The following is a 24,411-nucleotide window of genomic DNA, read 5'->3' as shown; positions in this document are numbered from 1 at the left end:
CTGGTGAAGAAAAGAAGTGTTTGCTTTTCTGCCCTCCTTATCCATATGGTGGAACTCTGGTGGTGCAGTGGTTAAGTGCTCAGCTGCTAACTGAAAGGTCGGTGGTTTGAACCCACCAGCCACTTAGGGGGAGAAAGATGTGGCAATCTGCTTCCATAAAGACTTAGCCTTGGAAGTCCTGTGGGGCAGTTCTCCTCTGTCCTGTAGGGTCACTATGAGTTGACACTGACTTAACAGCCCTGGGTTTTGTTTTTTAGGGTATCCATTTTTCTTATATGGTGAAGGATGAATAAGAGTTGAGAAAACAATGAAAATACTATGTTAAGCACCTCAGGTTTTAGGGTATTTTCTTACTCCTCTCTAATTTGCTATAGAGCAACAACGTAGAAGGAAGACAAGCAAGCCTCCATCCATTCTATTGACCAGCATCTTGGATATTAGGGAATGTGGAAGGCAGAACACTCAGGAGGCTTGGTCCCAAAACTGTTGGCCTGGTCCCGTGAAGATGGCACAGGACCGGCCCACATTTTGTTCTGTTACACATAAGGCTGTCCCGAGTCACAGCTGACGACGGCAACTAGCCACAATGACCTTAGTCTTATCGCTTATGAAATTGTTACAAACATGTTTTTCACCTTGCAGGAAGTGGAGGCACATTTGTAAAGCTGATATTCTTAGCATGTTATAGAAGGGCTGAGGATGAATTCCCCGACCCTTCCCATGGGGCCCAAGTGTGCTTCCGTGCTGAGAACATTGCTGATGTTTGGCGTTTCCTGTCATTTTATAAATGGACCCGAATCATCCTGCCTTCCCGTACCTTGCCCTAAAGCTCTGTTTCCAGCCCTGGCCTCCCACTGTCTCAGTGAGCCTTCCGTCCAGCCTTGATTCCAAGGAGCGTTCTGGTTGCACTTCTTCCAAGACAGATTTGTTCGTTCCTTTGGCAGTCCGTGGTATATTAATATTCCTCGCCAACACCGTAATTCAAAGGTGTCAGTTCTTCTTCAGTCTTCCTTATTCGTTGTCCAGTTATTCACTGTCAGTTAGTAGTTGAGCTAAGCCATCTGTGCCCCCGAGGGTCCTTTCTGCAAGACTGCAGCCATTGAAGACCCTACGGTGCACACTTCTGCTCTGACACACGTGGGGGTGCCATTAATCAGGATCGTTTTTATTTTACTTCCCAGAGGAGGAAATGAGGCTCAGGGAGGCTGAGGCTGTGTCATCGATACCTTCAACACTAGGCTAAAGATGAACGCTTCAACTCTTCCCCACCCCAAAACCCACTCTTCTTGGTGGTTCTAGATTTCATTGGACGTTGTGGCATCTGCCCAGTTATCTAAGCCGGAGTGTGGGTTCATCCTCTGTCCCTCATCCCTCATCCAGTTGATGTGAGCTCTGTATCTTCCCCCAGCCTCCCCTGCCCCATACCAGTTCCCAGAGGTGTTGTCCTTCCTGGGACTGTTACAACAGCCACTTAAGGAGTCTTGGTGTTTCTAGTCTTGTCTGCTTTAAATCTGGATAGCACCTGCTGCCTGAACAGTCCTGATGTGGATCTCTCCACTTCCTCTCCCGCTTCACACTCTTCTGTGGCTCCTTATTGCTTTTAGGATAAAGTCCAAGCTCCATAATGCAATGAATAATCGCCGTGATTGGCATTGCCTGCCTCTCCTACTTTTGCAGCTCTATCTCTTGCCACTTTCCCCTGTCTGTCACATGTTCTTTGAAGCCCCTCCCATCCAGAAATGGAGTTGGTTTCCACACTCTGGAATCTGGACCGGCCTTGTGACTTGCTTTGACCAACAGAATACTTCATAGAACTTCCAAAAGAGGCCTTAAGATGCCTTGTCGTTTTGGCATTTCCCCTCTTGGAATGCTGCCGCCCGCTAAGCTAGCCTCTGTGAGGAGGAAAGACCATGGTGCAAGAAAGACCCAACCACAGCCAGCACTAACTGCCAGCCCTGTGAGTGAGGCGTCATAGGCAAACCAGGCACAGTTAAACCACCAAATGACTACAGCTGTACTCGTTACGACCGGGAAAACTAGCACAAGACCTGCCCCGCACTGGCCCAGCCCAAGTTGCTCTCCCACAGAGTTGTGACCAAATAAAGTAGTTGTAGTTTTAAGCCCCATTAAGTTTTCAGTATACCATGGACTGCCAGAAGAACAAATCTGTCTTAGAAAAAGTACAACCAGAACGCTCCTTAGAAGCAAGGATGGCGAGACTTCGTCTCATATACTTTGGACATGTTATCAGGAGGGAGCAATCCTTGGAGAAGGACCTCTTGCTTGGTAAAGTAGAGGGTCAGCGAAAAAGAGGAAGACCCTCAATGAGATGGATTGACCCAGTGGCTGCAACAATGGGCTTAAGCATAACGATGATTGTGAGGACGGCGCAGGACTGTGCAACATTTCATTCTGTTATATATAGGGTTACTATGACAGCACCTAACAATAAATTTTGGAGTGGTTTGTTATACGGTAACACGTAACCAATACAGCTCTCAGAGTGGATTGTCCAGCTGTCCCCAGCTACGTTCTCACCAATGATTTAGGCCATCTGTGCATATAATATGCTCTTCCCTTTTCCTTGAAATGCCCTTACCCTTTTCTCTATCTTTTTTTTTTCCCCCTGTTGAATTTCTAGTTGCCTTTCGGGATTCAACTTGAGCGTACCGTTCCTTTATGAAGCCTTCCCTGCCCCTCCAGGATTCCCTGTTATCTCAGGACTCATCACGCTGCGTTTGCAGTATTTGTTTTTGGTTGTCTCTTCCCCTATGAGTTGGGGAAATTCTTTGCCTCTCTGAGCCTCTGGGTTTCCTAATCTGTCAGTGGAACGATAATGCCTACCCTGACCTGGTGTTGGGAAGACGAAAGGAGGTAATACCTGTGACTTCACTGGGGGCCTGGCCCTCGGAGTGCTCACGCATATGGCTTTCGCCTTTGCCCTCCTTCCTCGCCTTGTTCCCACCCGCCTCCTTCTCTTCCGCACACTCACATACACACTGCCCTTGGTCTGGGCTTTCTTCTGGGTTCTCCACTGAGAGGCACAGTCATTAGCTCAGGCCATTTCCCAATGTGTGTGTCATGAATGTTCGTAAAACATGGACTCCCACCCCAAAAGTGACCATCAGTTTCACTCTGAAAATAATCAGCCTTCTAAGGTTTGCCAGTCATGGTCATGTGTCTAATATAACCAGTTATTGTCGAGTCTTTCCAACTCATGGCAACCCCATGTGTGTCAGAGTAGAGCTGCTCCATTGGGTTTTCAGTGGGTGTTTTTTTCGGAAGTAGATTCCCAGGTCTTTCTTCTAAGGTACCTCTGGGTGGACTTGGACCTCTAGCCTCTCGGTTAGCAGCCAAGCGTTAACTGTTTGCACCACCCAGGGGCCTCTGTACCAATGTGCTGTTGTTAATTGCTGTCATGGATTGAATTGTGTCCCCCAAAAATATGTGTCAACTTGGTTAGGCCATGATTTCCAGTATTGTGTGGTTGTCCTCCATTTTGTGATTGATGTAATTTTCTATGTGTTGTAAATCCTAATCTCTGCCTGTGGTTGATGAGGCAAGATTAGATTATATTAAAGAGGATTGGAGGGATGTAACACTCTTACCCAGGTCACCTCCCTGATCCAAGGTAAAGGGAGTGTCCCTGGGGTGTGGCTTGCACCACCTTTTATCTTACAAGAGATGTGAACTTTGTGTAAGACCTGGAGGGCATTTGCCTTGAATGTCGTTGGGAACAGTCTTTTAAGATAAAGGTATAGAGGCTCAATGATACTCTTTTGCGGTACTTTGGCCTTTTAACTCATTTTCGTTGTGCCAAATTCTTTTAATGAAGAAATTTCAAGTGCAGTTGCCTTAGGCATTGTTGGGAAAGACCTAGATGCCTCACAAACTGTTTAAAATGTGTTGGCTTTAATTCATTAAAGTGCAGAGTCGCTGGCTTTTTACTGTGTTTATACTCTGATACTTTGTCATTCTGTTTTAGGTTAAGGGTTTCTGTGGGCATTTTCTGTACTTACTTCCTTAGCATGTTAATCATTTGCAGGCGGTCCTCATTCATCTGCTGTGGTGCAAGGTGAGGGTACCTTGATCTGTACCTGTATAGAAAGCACACGGAAAAATAGAATCGGACAAGGTAGTGAATCACACTCGGAGGAAAAGAGAAAAACTCATCGAGCAGTAGCTGTCTGCCTGCTGCATAAATGTTACTCATCAGACAAAAATTCCATCTTTCGCCTTTAAGTCACCGAATGAAGTTTTAGCAGACTTAATTTAGCAAATTATACTTTTCTTTAGGGCAGCATTGGTAAGCGTATTAAGTGATAATCTGAGAGAATTTTTGTAACACAATAAATTAGGGTGTATAACGAGTAAAAAATAAGTAGATATGTTTATAAATATTGGGAAGCTTTTATATCAAATATACATTGTGGGTGTGAAAATTGACACAGTTCCATTAGTTCTTTTTCTCGAGTATCTGATCACATAGTTTATAAAAATCTCTTGATAGTTGGGGCAATTACCAAGCTGCCCTTATTTCATTTTGAATTTCATAAAATTACAAAGGGCTTTGCGGTCTAAGAAACTCTGCTACTAAGCTAGGGGTGCCAAGACGGTAAGACTCAGTAACTGCTCTGGGGGAGATTAGGATGAAGTGATGCGCTTCGTCCTCCTCTGTCTGGTCAGATGACTGAGCGTCTTCACTCTTTCTTCAGAGCACCTCGTTCATTTTACCGTGTTACACTTCCCAGATTCCCTACTTGCTGCTTCCAGGGTACAGAGTCAGCTGATACGCCATTCATTCCTTTACCAACTTCATTAAAGTACATTCACTGCTTTCCTCCTTTGCGTGCCCACTCTGTGCCAGGTCGAGTGCTGAGGCCACATGCACAGGTGAAGAGCATCAGGGGTGTTCCCCCAGAGACACGTGCTGGTACGTAGTTCTTCCCATCCTCCAATCACCCTTTCAGGCATGGTCTCTCCTGCTGACGTGGGACTTTGGTGTTCACTATCATACCTGAGTGGTGCACCTGGTTAAACGCTCAACTACTAACTGAAAGGTTGGTGGTTCAGACCCACCCAGAGGTGCCTCAGAAGACAGGCCTGGCAACCTGCATCCAAAAGGTCACGGCCCTGAAAACCCTATGGAGCACAGTTCTGCTCCGACACACGTGGGATCGCCATGAGTCGGAATCAACTCGATGGTAACTAGCAATAACAACAACAATTTTTTCCTCTGGCAGGTTTGTTCTGAAGTCTAAGATGATTGTTAATTCACTCTGCAAGTTTCCTGCCACCTTCCTGCTGTAGAGTCGTTAGGACTCGTGTTCTAGACAGTCACCACGTTTGTGTTGTCAGTGGACACGGGCACCACATGCACCATTTGTGACCTGGGGTCTCGTTGTAGATGCCGAGGCAGAGCCCACGTGAGGTCTCACAGATTGTCACCTCATTATGTGTGGAATGAGTCATCAGCAAGTGTACCTTAAACTCAGTTGGAAGATATGGCCATGGTAATAGAAACAATGCTGGAGATTGAATGATAGAATTTTGCAAGACCAACGATTTCCTCATTGCAAATACCTTTTATTTACCATCATAAATGGCATCTATACACATGGACCTCGCCAGATGGAATACACAGGAATCAAATCAACTACATCTGTGGAAACAGACGATGGAAAAGCTCACTATCATCAGTCAGAACAAAGCCAGGGGCTGACTGTGGAACAGACCATCAATTGCTCATATGCAAGTTCAAGTTGAAACTGAAGAAAATCAGAGCAAGTCCACGAGAGCCAAAGTACAACCTTGAGTATATCCCACCTGAATTTAGAGACCACGTCAAGAATAGATTTGACATATTGAACACTGATGACCGAAGCCCAGACAAGTTGTGCAAGGACATCATACATGAAGAAAGCAAGAGGTCACTGAAACGACAGGAAAGAAAGAAAAGACCAAGGTGGATGTCAGAAGAGACTCTGAAACTTGCTCTCGAACATCAAGCAGCTAAAGCAAAAGGAAGAAATGGTGAAGTAAAAAAACTGAACAGAAGATTTCAAAGGGCGGCTTGAGAAGGCAAAGTATCATAATGACACTGGAAAGACCTGGAGATAGAAAGCCAAAAGGGAAGAACATGCTCAGCATTTCTCAAGCTGAAAGAGCTGAAGAAAAAATTCAAGCCTCGAGTTGCAACAGTGAAGGATTCTATGGGGAAAATATAAATGATGCAGGAAGCATCAAAAGAAGATGGAAGGAACACACAGAGTCACTATACCAAAAAGAATTAGTCAACATTCAACCATTTCAAGAGGTAACATATGATCAGGAACCGATGGTACTGAAGGAAGAAGTCCAAGCTACACTGAAGGCATTGGCAAAAAACAAGGCTTCAGGAATTGACAAAATACCAACTGAGATGTTTCAACAAACAGATGCAGCGCTAGAAGTGCTTACTCGTCTGTGCCAAGAAATATGGAAGACAGCTTCCTGACCAACTGACTGGATGAGATCCATATTTACCAAGAAAGGTGATCCAACCGAACGGGGAAATTATCGGACAATATCATTAATATCACGCAAGCAAAATTTTGCTGATGATCGTTCAAAAACAGCTGCAGCAGTATATCGACAGGGAACTGCCAGAAATTCAGGCCGGATTCAGAAGAGGACGTGGAACCAGGGATATCATTGCTGATGTCCGATGGATCCTGGCTGAAAGCAGAGAATACCAGAAGGATGTTTACCTGTGTTTTATTGACTATGCAAAGGCATTCGACTGTGTGGATCATAACAAACTATGGATAACACTGCGAAGGATGGGAATTCCAGAACACTAAATTGTACTCATGAGGAATCTGTACATAGATCAAGAGGCAGTTGTTCAGACAGAACAAGGGGATACTGCATGGTTTAAAGTCGGGAAAGGCGTGCGTCAGGATTGTATTCTTTCACCATACCTATTCAATCTGTATGCTGAGCAAATAATCCGAGAAGCTGGACTATATGAAGAAGAACTGGGCATCAGGATTGGAGGAAGACTCATTAACAACCTGCGTTATGCAGATGACACAACCTTGCTTGCTGAAAGTGAGGAGGACTTGAAGCACTTACTGATGAAGATCAAAGACCACAGCCTTCAGTATGGATTACACCTCAACATAAAGAAAACAAAAGTCCTCACAAGTGGACCAATAAGCAACATCATGATAAATGGAGAACAGATTGAAGTTGTCAAGGATTTCGTTTTACTTGGATCCACAATCAACAGCCATGGAAGCAGCAGTCAAGAAATCAAAAGACGCATTGCATTGGGTAAATCTGGTGCAAAGGACCTCTTTAAAGTGTTGAAGAGCAAAGATGTCACCTTGAAGACTAAGGTGCACCTGACCCAAGCCATGGTATTTTCAATCACATTATGTGCATGTGAAAGCTGGACAATGAATAAGGAAGACCGAAGAAGAATTGACACCTTTGAATTGTGGTTTTAGTGAAGAATGTTGAATATACCATAGACCGCCAAAAGAATAAACAAATCTGTCTTGGAGGAAGTGTTGCAGGCCACAGCTTCCCAACTTGGGACTAAGCCCTGCATAGGTTCTTGCCTTTTACTGACCAAGAATGACCAGGAGAGGCTCAGATGTTCCACACAAAGGTTTATTAGCAGCAGAAAGTGAAGGCTCACTAGCAGGGACAGAGAGGGACCAGGCAGAGGTTTTGCTGGGGCTTAGAAAGGTTTTTAGGTGGGAAGGATCTCATGTTTTGTTCATTACTTTTGGGGGGGAAAGGTAGGGCTTTCTGGGAGATGGCCAGGTTAGGAAAATTAGGTCCACGTGCAGGTTGGCTGTAAGACGGAACCCATAGCAAAGGCTCCTGGGACTGGGTGGCAGGACTTATTATGGGGTGTGGCACCTGTGCAGTCCCTCCAGTGGTGCCGATTCGATTCCTATTGCCAGTAGTTGCATTGGGAGGAACTGCCGGTCACCTTGTGGATGTCTGCAGATGCCCTGGGGACCAGATTGGACAAGTCCTTCTGGAAAAATAAAGCCTTACAAGGAAGTACATCGTGAGCTGGGTGGATTATTCTTTCTTTATCGAATGTTCCAGGATGTGGGTTTCTGCATCATCAGTTAAGTACGTGATTTTAGTTCAGGGTCCTTTGCCTAGGGGCTCAGTCCCTTTTTCCCTTCTCTATCTCAGAAGTACAACCAGCATGCTCCTTAGAAGCAAGGATGGCGAGACTGCATCTTACATACTTTGGACATGTTATCAGGAGGGATCAGTCCCTGGAGAAGGACACCATGCTTGATAAAGTACAGGGTCGGTGGAAAAGAGGAAGACCCTCAACAAGATGGATTGACACAGTGGCTGCAACAATGGGCTGAAGCATAACAAGGATTAAAGATGGCACAGGACTGGACAGTGTTTTGTTCTGTGGCACATGGGGTCACTATGAGTTGGAACAGACTCGACAGCACCTAACAACAACAACAAGTGCTCCTTATGTTCCAGTCATTGGGCTCAGCGTGAGAAATAGGGATTGAACACCTGCTACGTAGTAGGAATTGTGTTAGAAGTGTGGCTACAAAGACTAGCAAGATGCGTTCCCCACCCTCAAAAATGGCACCTTTCTGCTCTATCCTATAGGGTCGCTATGAGTTAAGATCAACTTGATGGCAATGGATTTGGTTTGGTTTTTGGCTGTTGTTGTTGTTAGCCGCCATCAAGCTGGTCCTCAACTCCTGGTGACACCATGCACAATGGAATGAAACACTGCCTGGTCCTGGGCCACTCCTGTGATCGTTTGCGGATCAGACTGTTGTGATCCGTAGGGTTTTTACTGGCTGATTTTTCTGAAGTAGATCAGCAAGTATTTCTTCCTAGTCTATCTTAGTCGTGAAGCTCTGCTGAAACCTGTGCAGCGTCATAGCAACACGCAAGCTTCCACTGACAGATGGGTAATGGCTGTGCATGAGATGTAGCAGACGGAACTCAAACCTGGGTCTTCTGCGTGGAAGGGGAGAGTTCTACCACCGAACCACCGCTGCCTCATATTTGGAGCTTAGCACTCAGCAAAGAACGAGCTGCCCTTGTTTGTTTTTCACAGAGAGTGGGGCAATGGCAGTCTGATGTGGGAATGGGACAAAGTGATGGGAGTTTCCCCTGATATGTTTGCTCTCTGAGCAACAGGGCAATTGCCCGGAGGCCAGAGTGTGCTGCCACAGCAGGTGCCCATGTGGCCTCGGTTATCTGTCGCTGGGGGACATGTTCAAAGCGAACCGCTTATTATCTGCTCTCACTTCAAACAACAGAAGGCCAGCACGTTCACTGATCTATGTGAAAGCCAGTCTGTCTGGCCAGAAAAGGCTGGGATTGCCTCACTTTACGAGGGATTTCATTTTGTTTGCTCATCGCCGACACTAAGACTGACGTTTCTTCAAATAAATCTCAGCTATTCTTTTTTATTATTATTATTCCTTCAGAGCAGCAGGTTGTTAGTGAGTCTTCCTCCAGTTCTGATCCCGCGTTCTCCTTCATATAGTCCAGCTTCTCAGTAGGACTGAAAAGTGTCCTGACTCCCTGCATGTCATGAGAAAGAAACTCACATTGTCCCATTAGTCAAAGACCAGGTCCTCCTGTTCTGATGCTCCAGGTGGGAAAAAGAATATTTGCAGGAGTAGAAGGCATATTTTCCATAGCACTGCTGAGTCTGTGACGGGGTCAAGGAGGAGATGACACAGCCCCACGGATAACACAGCCTCTGCCCAGATGTTGGTTTCTTATTAGGCTGGACTCGATGGTTGGTGCAGTGAGTTAGCGTGGCAGTGTTTGACCCTCGTGTTCATGGTTAAGAAATATTTTAAGTAATGCTCACCCCAGATTGCACCCCTTACAGTTTAACAAAACCTTCCTTCTGATACAATGCAGAATAAAATAAGATAGAAAAAAGTCACAGGTTCACAGCTTGATCTGTGCGAACAGGTTCCAGAGAACATTCTAAGTCCTGATAAAAGGTTCCAAAACCAAACTCATTGCAGCAGAGTCGATTCTGACTCGTGGTGATCCCACGTGGGCAGACTGAAACTGCTCCGTAGAGCTTTCAAGGCTGTGACCTCCTGGAAGCAGATCCCCAGGCCCGTCTTCAGAGGTGCCTCTGGGTGGGTTCATACCACCAACCTTCAGCCTGGTTGTTGCGTGCTTACCTGCTTGTGACACCCGGCAACTCTAGAACATCCCCTGTCTCTGCGCTCATAGCTGCTGTCAGCTTCAAGCAAGCCTGAATTCAGAAATGGCTTTCCTCAAACACGGGTGATGGAGGATTTGTTCGGAAGGTGTTCTGTCTTCTCGGCAGAGCGCCCTCTGTGGTGAAAGCTGCCCCGTGTTGTCTGGTGGTGGGCACGCACCTCCTTTGGCTTCCTCCGTGATGTGAGCTGTGGGCATTGCCATGACCACTTTTCAGATGGGAAAAGAATTCTGGAAGTTAAATGGCACCTAGTTGGCCTTGACGGGCAGTTGATGGCTTCGCTGGGCTGAGGGAGAAGAAGCGAGGCACTCCGAGAAGGCAGAGGTGGGCAAGGGCTGTCGAGGCAGATGAGCCTGGGCACAAGCCTAGAAATGAAACAGTGTGGAATGTGAGGAAGAGGGACGGCCCAGGCCGCTGGACCCCCACGGGGACAGAGGGATCAGGTCGGGGACATGATATGGAGGGCCACCATGAGTGCTGTGCTGGCGACACTGGGTTTAGCTGGGACATCACAGGAAGTTGTGTGAAGTGTTTGAGCGAGAGTGTGACATGTCTCAACACGGAAGAACTGCCATTTTGTCATCGTACCCTGTGGAGTGTGTGCTTTCACTTGCTGGTGGAAACCATCCAGCATTTTCTGGGACTCGCCTACGTAGATTTTTAAAAACTCAGCAAAATGTCTGTTAATCCATTGCCAAACCCATTGCCGTCAAGTTGGTTCTGACTCATAGTGACCCTCTAGGACAGAGTAGAACTGCTGCCCCACAGGGTTTCCAAGGCTGTAATCCTTACGGAGGCAGACTGCCACATCTTTCTCCCTCGGAGCGGCTGGTGGGTTCCAACCACTGACCTTTCTGTTAGCAGCAGAGTGCTTTAACCACTGTGCCCACGGCACCTAAAGTATTTGTTACCATACAATAGTTTTTCAGGAATAACTACGTGGTGTGACCCGCACGGGTACAAGGAGATCATATAGACGTGGATATCACCTCCAGTGTACATGCTGACTTCTTACCCTTCCACCCTCCCTGCACCCCTCAGCCTGAGCCCCAGTGGCCTCCTGGTTGTTCTGGAATGTGCTGGTGTGCTTCCCTCCCAGGCCCTTTGTGCTGCTGCTCTTGTTGCCTGCACATTCTCCCACTGGGACACCTGCCCAGCTCCCTCCCACACTCCGAGCCCCAGCCGCCCTCACCTGCATTCTATCATTACTACAGATGCCACACAAGTCCTGTGTATCTGAGCATGGTCTGTCCCCACTGGAAAGGGCACCCAGGAGAACAAGGCTTTCTCTTGTCCCCTGCTGTACCCCACCACCTCTGGAATAGTGCTTAGCACATAGCTTGTGCTCAAACACCAGTGGACAACGATGATGGTTCCTAGCTCCATCAGCTTTGGCTCCTTAAACGTTGGGTGGTTTTGAGATTTTTATTTTCTTAGTGTGTTTGCCAAGAGTCAGGCAGAGAAAAGATGGTCAAAGGCATTACTCGTTAGATCATGAATTCAGGTGTGTCTGCGGTAGTAAATGATGTTTCCCTTGAAAGAAAGTCATGTTTTCATTTATCAGCTTGACCAATTTCTTCTCTTTCCCCCACAGGTTGGCGTCCAGTGGCATGACCAGCGCTGTCTAATCAAGATGATGGACATGGAAAGCCCTATTTGTCCCCTGACCCCGCTCGAGGCTGACGACCTGGAAAGCCCACTGTCTGAAGAATTCCTACAGGAAATGGGAAATATTCAAGAGATTTCCCAGTCCATCGGTGAAGACAGCTCCGGAAGCTTCAGTTTCACAGATTATCAGTATGTAGGAAGCGGTCCAGGGTCAGATGGATCTGTTATCACAGGTGAGTGAGATGCTTCCTAGAAAGTCTTGTTCAGAAATGTTTTTCCTTTAGAGAAAATTGTTCCTTTCAGCAGGAAATAAATCACATCTTTCGCAAGGAAATCTTTACGCACCATCAAGCATTGTATCACATACCGATGGGACTTGGAAACATTTAAGGCGCATCTCACTTTGCATAGTATGCCTTCTTTCAAAAGCCGTACACAAATTAAATAATGCTTGAACGTCAATTAAGGCAGTCAGCTGCGTTTAAAAATTGTTGTATGCATCAATTGGTCCCAACCCACCTGGAGCAAAGGAGACTGAAGAACACCAAAGACACAAGGAAAACATTGACCCAAGAGACAAAAAGGGCCACATAAACCAGAGACTCCATCACCCTGAGACCAGAAGAACTAGATCGTGCACAGTTACCACCAATGATCACCCTGACAGGGAACACAGCAAAGAGTCCCTGATGGAGCCGGAGAAAAGTGGGGAGCAGAACTCAAATTCTAGTAAAAAGACCAGACTTAATGGTCTGACTGAGACTAGAGGAACCCCAGAAGACATGGCCCCGGACTCTCTGTTAACCCAGAACTAAAACCATTCCCAAAGCCAGCTCTTTAGAAAAAGATAAGACTGGACTATAAAATGTAAAGTAATACTCGTGAAGAGAATGCTTCTTAGTTCAAGTAGATACACAAGACTAAATGCTCAGCTCCCGTCCAGAGGCGAGATGAGAAGCCAGAAAGGGATGGGAGCTGGTTGGATAGACACAGGAAACCCAGGGTGGAAAGGGGGAGTGTGATGTCACATTATAGGGATAGCAACCAGGGTCACATAACAGTATGTGTACAAATTTTTGTATGAGAAACTAACTTGAGTTGTAAACTTTCACCTGAAGCACAATAAACCCAGTACCGTCGAGTCAATCCCGACTCATAGCGACCCTATAGGACAGAGTAGAGCTGCCCCGTAAAGCACAATAGAAAATTAAAAAAGATAATTAAAATATACTAAATTGAGACTGTTGATGGTATAACAATAGTGTGTGTGTGTATATATATATATACACTCAACAAATACTAAATATGCATCCTTTTCAAGAATACATAAATGTTTTATGTATTAGCCCACAATGGAAATCTCAATAAATTTCAAGGAATCAACCTAAAAAAAAAAATGTATGTAGTTCTTCAGAGACTCCTGGTATAATAGAGATTACTCTTCTTTTTAATTCGGAAGTTTGTATTAACCATCTACCTACTTCCTATTTTGCGGTAAGAACTACATCAGGTAAACCAGGCAGGCAAAAACCCGGTTACTATCAAGCTGACTCCGACTCATATGAAAATAAATAAGCTTAAGAAGGGTAGATTCAGTAGGATTCAGTTTATGTAAAATCAGAAACACCAGTGTGGTGTGTGGTTATTAAGGATGGACACACATACATTATACAAGTGTCTGCCAGACTTAAGATTCCAGTTATCTCCTGGGAAGGTGCAGGATGCCAGATCAGTATACCGAAATCAATTTTATTTCTCTGTAGACCAGTGAACAGATATTGAAATAAAAATACTATTTACAGTAACATCAAAACTATGAAATATTTAATGATAAATATGACAAAAATATGAAAGACCTGTATATTAAAAACTATCAAACATTGGTGAGAGAAATTAAGGATTTTAGAGGTCATTTATTTGAAAACTTTTTTTTTAATCTGGGCATTTAGCCTTGTAAATTTCCACTGTATACGCTTAGAGCATATGCCACAAATTTTTAATTTGTTTTCATTCAGTTCAAAATACTTTCTAATTTCCCTTTTGATTTCTTCTTGAACCCACGGGTTATTTGTTGTTGTTGTTAGGTGCTGTCGAGTCAGCTTCGACTCAGAGCGACCCTGCATACAACAGAACAAAACGCTGCTCAGTCCTGCACTATCCTCACAGTCGTCGTTATGCTTGAGCCAATTACTGCAGCCACTGTATTAATCCATCTTTTCGAGGATCTTCCTCTTTTTTGATGACCTTCTGTCAAGCATGATGTCCTTCTCCAGGGACTGATCCTTCCTGATAACAGGTCCAAAGTACTTGAGACGTAGCCTCGAAATCCTTGCTTATAAGGAACATTCTGACTGTACTTCTTCCAGGACAGATTGTGCATTTTTTTTGGCAGTCCATGGTATATTCAGTATTCTTCGCCAACACCAAAATTCGAAGGCATCGATTTTTCTTTGGTCTTCTTATTCGTTGTCCAGCTTTCCCATGTATATGAGGCAATTGAAAACACCATGGCTTGGGTCAGGTGCACCTTAGTCTTCCAGGTGACATCTTTGCTTTTCAAAGCTTATCAAGAGGTCTTTTGTGGCAGATTTACCCAATGCAATGCATCCTTTGATTTCTTAACTGCTGCTTCCATGGGTGTCGATTATGGATCCAAGTAAAACGAAATCCTTGACAACTTCAGTCTGTTCTCCGTTTATCATGATGTTGCTTATTGGTCCAGTTGTGAGGATTTTTGTTTTCGTTATGTTGAGGTATAATCCATACTTAAGGCTGAGGTCTTTGATCTTCATTAGTAAGTGTTTCAAGTCCTCTTCACTTTCAGCAAGCAAGGTGGTGTCATCTGCATAATGAACGCAGGTTGTTAATGAGTCTTCCTCCAATCCTGATGCTGTGTTCTTCTTCATATATTCCAGCTTCTTAGATTATTTGTTCAGCATATAGATTGAGTAAACATGGTGAAAGGATACAACCGCAACACACATCTTGCCTGACTTTAAACAACACAATATCCCCTTCTTCTGTTCAAACGATTGCCTCCTCGTCTATGTACACGTTCCTCATGAGCACAATTAAGTGTTCTGGAATTCCTATTCTTTGCAATGTTATCCATAATTTGTTATGATCCACACAGTTGAATGCCTTTCCATAGTCAATAAAACACAAGTAAACATCTTTCTGGCATTCTCTGCTTTCAACCAGGATCCATCTGACATCAGCAGTGATATCCCTCATTCCATGTCGTCTTCTGAATCCAACTTGAATTTCTGGCAGTTCCCTGTCAATATACTGCTGCAGCTGCTTTTGAATGATCTTCTGCAAAATTTTACTTGTGTGTGATATTAATGATATTGTTCGATAATTTCCACATTTGGTTGGATCACCTTTCTTGGGAATAGGCATAAATATGGATCTCTTCCAGTCTATTGGCCAGCTAGCTGTCTTCCAAATTTCTTGGCATAGATGAGTGAACACTTCCAGTGCTGCATCTATTTGTTGAAACATCTCAGTTGGTATTTTTTCAATTCCTGGAGCCTTGTTTTTTTGCCAATGCCTTCAGTGCAGCTTCTTCCTTCAGTACCATCGGTTCCTGACCATGTGCTACTTCCTGAAATGGTTATACAATTCTTTTTGGTATACCGACTCTGTGTATTCCTTCCATCTTCTTTTGATGCTTCCTGCGTCATTTAATATTTTCCCCATAGAATCCTTCAATATTGGAACTCGAGGCTTGAATTTTTTCTTCAGTTCTTTCAGCTTGAGAAATGCCAAGTGCGTTCTTCCCTTTTGGTTTTCTATCTCCAGGTCTTTGCACATGTCATTATAATACTTTACCTTGTCTTCTCGAGCCGCCCTTTGAAATCTTCTGTTCAGTTTTTTTACTTCATTTCTTCCTTTTGCTTTAGGTATTCGACATTCAAGAGCAAGTTTCAGAGTCTCTTCTGACATCCATTTTGGCCTTTTCTTTCTTTCCTGTCTTTTTAATGACCTCGTGCTTTCTTCATGGATAGTATCCTTCATGTCACTCCACAACTCGTCTGGTCTTCAGTCATTAGTGTTCAACATGTCAAATCTGTTCTTGAGATGGTCTTTAAATTCAGGTGGGATATACTCAAGGTTGTGTACTTAGGCTTTCACGGACTTATTCTAATTTTCTTCAGTTTCATCTTGAACTTTCATATGAGCAATGGATAGTCTGTTCCACAATCGTCCACTAGCCTTGTTCTGAATAATGATATTGAGCTTTTCCATCATCCCTTTCCACATAGTTATTTGATTCCTGTGTATTCCATCTGGCAAGGTCCACATGTATAGTCGCCATTTATGTTGTTGAAAAAAGATATTTACAATGAAGTCATTGGTCTTGCACAATTCTAACATGTGATCTCCAGCATCATTTCTATCACCAAGGCTGTATTTTCCAACTGTCAATCCTTCTTTATTTCTAACTTTCACATTCCAATCACCAGTAATTATCAGTGCATCCTGATTGCATGTCTGATCAATTTCAGACTGCAGAAGTTGGTAAAAATCTTCGATTTCTTCATCTTTGGCCTTAGTGGTTGGTATGTAAATTTGAATAATAGTCGTATTAACTGGTCTTCCTTGTAGGCATATCAGTATTATCCTATCACTGATAGTGTTGTACGTCGGGATTGATCTTGAAATGTTCTTTTTGACAATGAATGCAGTGCCGCTCCTCTTCAAGTTGTCATTCCTGGCATAATAGACCATATGATTGTCTAATTCAAAATGGCCAGTACCAGGGCATTTCAACTCCCTAATGCCTAGGATATCGATGTTTATGCATTCCATTTCATTTTGGGCAGTTTCAATTTTCCTAGATTCACGATTGGTACATTCCATGTTTTGATTATTAACGAATGTCTGCAGCTGTTTCTTCTCATTTTGAGTCATGCCACATCAGCAAATGAAGGTCCCAAAAGCTTCGTGACTTCATCCACATCATTAAGATCAACTCTCCTTCGAGGAGACAGCTCTTCCCCAGTCATCTTTTGAGTGCCTTCCAACCTGAGGGGCTCATCTTCCAGTACTATATCAGACAATGTTCTGCTGCTATTCATAGGGTTTCACTGGCTAATGCTTTTCAGAAGTAGACTGCTGGGTCCTTCTTCCTAGTCTGTCTTAGTCTGGAAGCTCAGCTGAAACCTGTCTGCCACGGGTGACTCTGCTGGTATTTGAATATCAGTGGCGTAGCTTCCGGCATCACAGCAACACACAAGCCCCCACAGTAGGACAGACTGACAGATCTGGATGTTGTTCCTTGTTTCCTATTTTTGTGTCTTCTTTTGGATTAATTGAATTTTTCAAATTCAGTTTTATCTTCTTTGTTTGCTTTACCTATAGCTTGTGTTGTTTTAGGGTTTCTAGCATACATCTTTAACTCACATCACTACTTCAAGTGATATTGAAGTGATACTATTTCATGTCTAGTGTACGACAGTAAACTTCCGTTTTTCCCCTCTTGGCTTTTGTGGTATTGTTGTCATATGATTTTATTTCTACAGTATATTATAAACCTCACCATATATTGCTTTTGTTTTTGCTTTAAGCATTTATCTTTCAGAGATTTAAATAATAAAATAATTTTTATACTTACCCACATAATTACCTTTACATGTACTTGTTATTCCTTTATGCAAATCCAGATTTCCATCTGTTGTCACTTTCCTTATGCCTAAAAGATTACCTGTGACATTTCCCATACATGGGTCTGCTGGTTACTAATTCTTTCAGCACTTCTATGTCTGAAAAAGTCCTCACTTTTGAAAGATAGTTTTGAGGGGTATATAATTATAGGTTGACAGATTTTTTTTTTTTTTTTTCTGTCAATGCTTTAAAAAATCAGCCCACTGTCTTCTGGTTTGCATTGTTTCCAACAGGAAATTTGCTGCCATTCTTATTTTTGTTCCTTTGCATGTTATGTGTCCTTTTTATTTGGCTGCTGTTAAAATTTTTCTTTATCACTGGTTTTAAGCAATTTTATTTTAATGGGCCTTTATGTTGTTTCCTTCATGTTTCTTGTGCTTGAATGTTCATTGAGTTTCTGGGATCAGTCAGTTTGTTGTTTTCATCAAATTTGGAAAATGTTAGGCCATTATTTCCTCAAATGATTTTTCTCTTCCCCCTTCTGCCACTCCTTGGGGAACTCCAATTATATGTGCATTAGGCCACTGAATTTGTCCTATAGATCCCTAAAGCTATGTTTGTTTTTTTCTCTCAGTGTTTTTTCTCTCTGTGTTTCATTTTGTATAGTTTCTATTGCTGACTTCAAGTTTACTAATCTTTTCTTCTGTATTGTCTAATCTGCTCCTAATCTCATCCAGTGTATTTTTCATATCAGATGTTGTAGTTTTCATTTCATCTTTGGAAGCATGATTCAGTCCCTCCCTCCCTCTGGCACCCATCTCTACCTTAACACATTCAGTCTTTCTTCAAGTGTCTTGAACATTGGAGTATGGTCATGATAACTTTTTTTTAATGCTCTTGTCTACAATTCTGTCATCTGTGTCATTTCTGGGTCAGTTTCAGTTCATTGCTTTTGTTCCTTATCAAGGTTCATACACCCCGCCCTCACTTATCAACATGGTTAGGTTCCAAAGACCAGGTCATTATGTGAAATCAATGTTATGCAAAAAAATGGAGGATGACCACATCAGATCACAAAATGGAGGACGACTACATCATTATATAACTGCCAAATTACATCATTACATAACTTCAAACCACTGAGATTCATGGCCCAGCCAAGTTGACACATAACCTTAACCATCACAGCTAGCATTACTATTGCCTTGCACCTCAACATTTGTTGCTGCCAGACATATGTCATTAATGGTCAAAATAGTCAGGTAGTAGATCTTTTCCTATTGTCATAAATGCACAATGTTAGATAATGAGATAGTCGATAAGTGAGGAAAAGGTGCATTTTCCTACTTTTGGGGGTATCTTGTAAGTTTTTATTAGATGTAAGACATTGTAAACTTTATTGGGTGGTGGATATATTTGTGTTCCTATAAACCTTCTTAGGCTTTGTTTCAGGAAGCAGTTATGTTACTTGAAAAAATGTTTGATCCTTCCAAGTCTTGCTTTTAAACTTTCTTAGATTGGACCAGAGCAGTGTTTATTCTCTAGCTAATTTTGCCTCATTAAGAGTGCCCTGGGTTTGGGGCTTTAAGAGCTCTGCGGCTAACCAAAAGATTGGCAGTTTGAATCCACCAGCTTCTCCTTGGAAACCTGTGGGGCAGTTCTACTCTGTCCTATAGGGTTGCTATGAGTCAGAATCAAGTCGATGGCAACGGGTTTTTTACTGAAGCGAAACCCTTTGAATACTTTACCTGATGCCCCACGACTTATGAGGTTTTCCATTGTCAGTGGTGGGAATAAGACTACATCCAGCCCCATGTGAATCCTGGGTATCATTCCCTCTGATCTTTTTAGGCGGTTCTTTCCCCAGTCCCAGGTAGTTTCTCACAGGCAGACACCGATCAGTACTCAGCTAAAGACTCCAGGGAGACCCTCTGCGCAGCTCTCTGCCCTGAAAACTCCAGCTGCCTTGGTCTCTCCTGAATCCCAGCAACATCCTCAATTCATGGAGGCCATTGGACCCTGCCTGGGTTGCCTCTCTCTGTGCCATTCTTCTAACAGTTGTGTAGAGGTATGTCATTGTTATTGAAAGTCACAATTCCCTAATGACAAGTGACGTCGAGCATCTTTTCATGTGTTGGTCTGCCGTCTATGTATCTTTGGTGAGGTGCCTGTTCTGATCTTTTCCCCATTTTGTAATTGGGTTGTTTATTTACTGTTCAGTTTGACAACTTCTTTGTATATCCTGTATACAAGTCCTTTATCAGATGGTGTTTTGCAACCCTTTTTTTCCCAGTCTGTGTCTTGACTTTTCATTCTTCACAGTGTATTTTACAGAAGGTTTTAATTTTAATAAAGTTCAACTTAACATTTTTTTCATTGTTGGAACGTGCTTTTGGTGTTTCCCACATCGGTTGTTAGACTTTATTCTGGTGTCATTTGCTGAGTTAACCATTGCAGAAGAGCTGGAAGGAAGGGAGCAAAGGCGGGTTCTGTGTAGGACATGTCAAGGGGTGATTGAGGGAGCCCTGCAGCTAGAGGTATGTGTTAGACAGCTGGATATACTGAACCAGAGCCCACGAGGCAGCTCAGCAGAAGCAAGAGCACACAAGCTTTGGGGCTGCCAGCTCAGCTGGAGTCCGAGGAGCACAGGAGGGTGTGGGTATCCCAGAAGGGGGCAGACCCAGGATGGGAGCTCTGCAGACTAACTCATGCCTCATCACTAGATACCTCATACCTGAGATCCTTTTCTCTTAAGCCTGACTTGGACACAGGATGGTGATGTCTTAAAGACTCGTGAATCTCTCTTCTTTTCCCCAGATACCCTCTCCCCAGCTTCAAGCCCTTCATCAGTTAACTATCCTGTGGTTCCCGGCAGCACTGATGAGACATCCAGCAGGGCACTGAACATTGAGTGTAGGATCTGCGGGGACAAGGCCTCCGGCTACCACTACGGGGTGCATGCGTGTGAAGGCTGCAAGGTACAGTGCACCCCAGAGGAGGAGGGGGGTGGCAGCAGCAGTGTCTAATGGGGGTTGCCTTTATTTTATATGCAAATGTCTTTCATTGCTAAAAACATCTGCAGAAAGTCATAGATAGGAAACTAACCTGACTCAACAGATTCATTTCTCTCTAGAGTCTATGACGGGCGGCTGTATTGTGCTTTGTGAATAGCTTAGGGAAGGGTAAAAGCACGAAGAAGAGACCCTTCGTTTGAATACAAGGTCGGAGAGCCTTCGTCCACTTTCTCTGAGGGTCCTCCAGGGTCAGGCGGGGAAGGGTGAGGAAAACCGGCAGTCAGAGGTGGAGTGTCTTCCTCAGGATCGCAGGGTATGTGCCCAGGCGAGGACAGAACCCGTGGCCGATTCCTCATGCTGCTCCTGACGCTCCAGCTATTCCTTCCTGCACATCTGGGGCCGCTCCCCCTGAGTCAGGGGACACGTGTGCATGTCCTCCCCCCACTAGATCATGAGAAGAGCTGCCGGGCCACATACCACACCTCCAAATCTATGACCAGGGCCCTGAGTACACAAGGGTCAGTTTTCTGCCAGCCGGACCGTCGGCCCCTCTGGGGTTTTCTGCCAGCTGGATTGACGGCCCCTCAGGGTTTTCTGCCAGCCGGACCGTCGGCCCCTCGGGGTTTTCTGCCAGCCGGACCGTCGGCCCCTCTGTGGTCTTCCAGCACAATGATGAGAAGAATCATGCAGTATTGCGTCAAGGATGTCTCCTGAGTCACGCACTTTTAGCATTCCATTTCCTTTATAGCTTAGGTGCTTCGTGTGCGTGATACGCGGGAGATGTGGTCAGCTGAATGTTTGGTTGAGATCAGAAATCCCCTTCCATTGCTCGTGCTAGGTGTCAAAGAGTTTACTAACTTTTGGGAAATGCCACAGCCTTGAAGGGCATGCTACACATTCTGTCCCAACCCGAGGCCTGGTCTCCGAGGCCTGGCCAGCAAGTAGAACAGGCCAGGTTAGCCAGAGCATTCTGTACCCTCGAGCTTGATATTCTCTCCTCTCACCCTTCGTCTTCTAATCCCTTCTGTTCTGGGCCATCCTACCTTACAAACTCACCTAAATAAGGATGCCAAGTGAGGATATCAACGTTTCTCTTATATTCCCCAAGAAACTGCTGTCTCTTATGCAGGTCAGCCAAACCTACCACATCAGGAATATGAAAGAATGGTTTAAAAGCAAAGGGGAAAAAATACCAAAGCAAACCACTACTGAACATTCTAATCAAAGATTCTATATAAGTATTCTGATCAAGAGGGGGGAAATGTGGAACAGAATTTCAAGTTCATATGGAATCCAGACATTCAAGAGCCATTGATGCTGGCTGAACCCCTGAAACTATTGCCCTGAGATAATCTTTAAACCTTAAATCAAAAATATCCCCTGAGGTCTTCTTTAAAGCAGACAATAGTTTATCTAATTGGTAAAGAATATTTGTCGTGAACATTGTGCTGTTTGAAAGAACTATATGGGATCGGTTTGACAATAGCAACTCAAAAGGTCTGCTCGGAAACTTAGGGGGCGGTGAGTTCATGTTAACAGAGGAGGAACAATTTGGAAAAGGAGGGTAAGGATGGTTGTGCAACCATTAATCCACGTCAATGAATTTTACATATAGAAATTGTTGATGGGTGTATGTTCCACTGCATATATTTTCAACAACAAAAAATAAGTAAGTCTTTTTTTAAAAAAAAATTTTAAAATGCCAAAACAGGTTTAAACATCTTCACAAGATTTCTAACCATATGCTTTAAAGTAATCTAAAAACTATTCCTAAAGTGAGCTTTTTCTTCAGGAACATGATTTAATACCTGTTGTTTAGTTTTGCGTTTTGTGGGCTTAATAATAAAGCTGTTTTTAACTGGGTAAAGTTTAAGATGATCTTATAAAGCAAGAAAATTATTTACAAACAGCCGGTTTCCTGTTACTATAATTTTTGTTTTTTAGAGAATTAATAATCTTTTCCAAAATTTTCCAGAAAGTTTTGAGTCACAAATATGGATACATCACATAAGAGAAAAAAGTTCCATTTGCAGAAATCTTAGTGGGGCTAAGTAACTCTTTGGAAAATTGTAGTTGTATCGGCCCGAGTTAGATAAGGACACTTTGAAATCACTTTGAATTAGGCCACATGTTATTATTTTTGTATTTTAAATGTTATTAAGTTTAAGATTTTCAGTTTCGCCCAGTTACGCCAGACTCTTTAGAAGAACTCTTTCTCTGCATTTAACTCACTTAAGGAGTGACAATGACCAGACGCATGACTACGGCAATGACAGCCTACCGGGGGACCATGTTCTTTACTTAACTGTATATTAATCTTACAGGGTTTTTTTCGTCGAACCATTCGGCTAAAGCTGGTTTATGACAAATGTGATCGCAGCTGCAAGATTCAGAAAAAGAATCGAAACAAGTGCCAATATTGCCGTTTCCACAAGTGCCTCTCGGTGGGGATGTCACATAATGGTAGGTAAGGCCAGCACCACACCCCCCAGTTCTCCCTCAGCTGCCCCCCTGTTCTGGGGGAGTGGACTGCATTTCAGATGACTGTGCTCCCGCCCTGAATACCCTGATCCCTTTGTAATCATAATCACCTAAGAGGATGACTCTCAAATAACTGAGATTGAGCAGGACACTTGGAGTTATCGTTAACAACCTCAAGTGGTAAGACTTAGATTAAAACTCTGAAACCGGTTGGAAATCACAGGGATTTAAAGTTCAGATCATACCCAGTAAGTGTGTGTCATTTTAAACATTTTACCACATTATAAATTTAGTTATATTCTACATGCTGTCATTTTAGAACGTGTTAGGTATACAAGCCCCAGGGTGGCACAATTAGTTAAGTGCTTAACTACTAGCCAAAAGGTTGGTGGTTCAAACCCACCCAGAGGTGCTTCGGAAGACAGGCCTGGCAATCTGCTTCTGGAAGTTCCCAGCCTCGAAGACCCTGTGGAGCAGTTGCGCTGACGCAGCCCTAGCATGCACGCGTGGGGCCACCACGAGTCGGGATAGACTTTGTGGCGACTAACAGCAACAACAATTACTATGTGAAACAAAACGTAGAATAACTGGTTCATTAGAATTATATCTTTATCTTCTGGAAAAAGAAAAAGAAAGATTTTATGTATTCCTTCCAAGGGCTATTTTGATCCTCTTAACCCAAAGGATCGATTATGTACCTAAAAGTTGATTCCACGGAGTGCCTGGTGGATTTGAACTGCTGACCCTTTGGTTAGCAGCTGTAGCACTTAACCACTACACCACCAGGGTTTCCTAAAAGTTGATTAAAAAAAAAAAAAAGTTGATAGTCCCCTTAAATTCATCATACAAATGAAATGAGTAATGGCGTTACTTTTTTTTTTTGCCTTTGTAAAAAAAAAAAAATGTCTGGTATTTATGGAGTTTGAGTTTTCTTTTTCTCTCTCCAGAAGGGAAAGTTGAATCATAATGAGAACTAGATTTTCCTTTCCTGGTAGCTTCCCATTCCTGGTTTAATTCATGGTTTGAGCTTGTCGTTGGCCCATTAGCCATTGTCTGTGTTGCCTCCGCCACTGTGTTGTTCATTTGTTTGTTTCCCATTATTTCATCTCCCCCCTCCACCCCCAGCAATTCGTTTTGGACGAATGCCAAGGTCCGAAAAAGCCAAATTGAAAGCAGAGATCCTTACATGTGACCATGATCTCGAAGATACTGAAACTGCAGATCTCAAATTTCTTGCCAAGAGAATTTACGAGGCCTACCTGAAGAACTTTAACATGAACAAGGTCAAAGCCAGAGTCATCCTTGCAGGGAAAGCCAGCAACAATCCAGTAGGTGTTTTTGCTGCTGTTTTATTGTAGCCATTGAAGTGTTCCCTTAGCACCGTGACAACCACAGTCTAGAGATTGCTTGAAGATACGAGTATGAAATGTTGGGAAAATAATACGCAGGCCA

General features: G+C 43.6%; 1 protein-coding gene across 4 annotated transcripts in view; it reads left to right on the top strand.

Moving 5' to 3' along the window:
• Positions 1-24,411, top strand: part of PPARA (peroxisome proliferator activated receptor alpha) — an 84,931-nt gene that overhangs the window by 43,324 nt on the left and 17,196 nt on the right. For 3 of the 4 annotated variants that reach the window (XM_064283373.1, XM_003420893.4, XM_023540004.2), the window contains 4 exons: positions 11,841-12,087; positions 20,282-20,442; positions 22,803-22,941; positions 24,085-24,287. In XM_064283373.1, the coding sequence (XP_064139443.1) occupies positions 11,880-12,087; positions 20,282-20,442; positions 22,803-22,941; positions 24,085-24,287 (711 nt within the window). In that variant the 5' untranslated portion in view covers positions 11,841-11,879. Of the gene's footprint in view, positions 1-11,840; positions 12,088-20,281; positions 20,443-22,802; positions 22,942-24,084; positions 24,288-24,411 lie in introns of those variants that run through there. The other variant, XM_064283374.1, reaches the window with a different exon arrangement.

Source organism: Loxodonta africana, chromosome 4 (assembly GCF_030014295.1).
Source record: "Loxodonta africana isolate mLoxAfr1 chromosome 4, mLoxAfr1.hap2, whole genome shotgun sequence".
Taxonomy (NCBI): domain Eukaryota; kingdom Metazoa; phylum Chordata; class Mammalia; order Proboscidea; family Elephantidae; genus Loxodonta; species Loxodonta africana.
The sequence above is the reverse complement of the archived record's forward strand: the minus strand, read 5'-3'. Positions and strand labels throughout refer to the sequence as shown.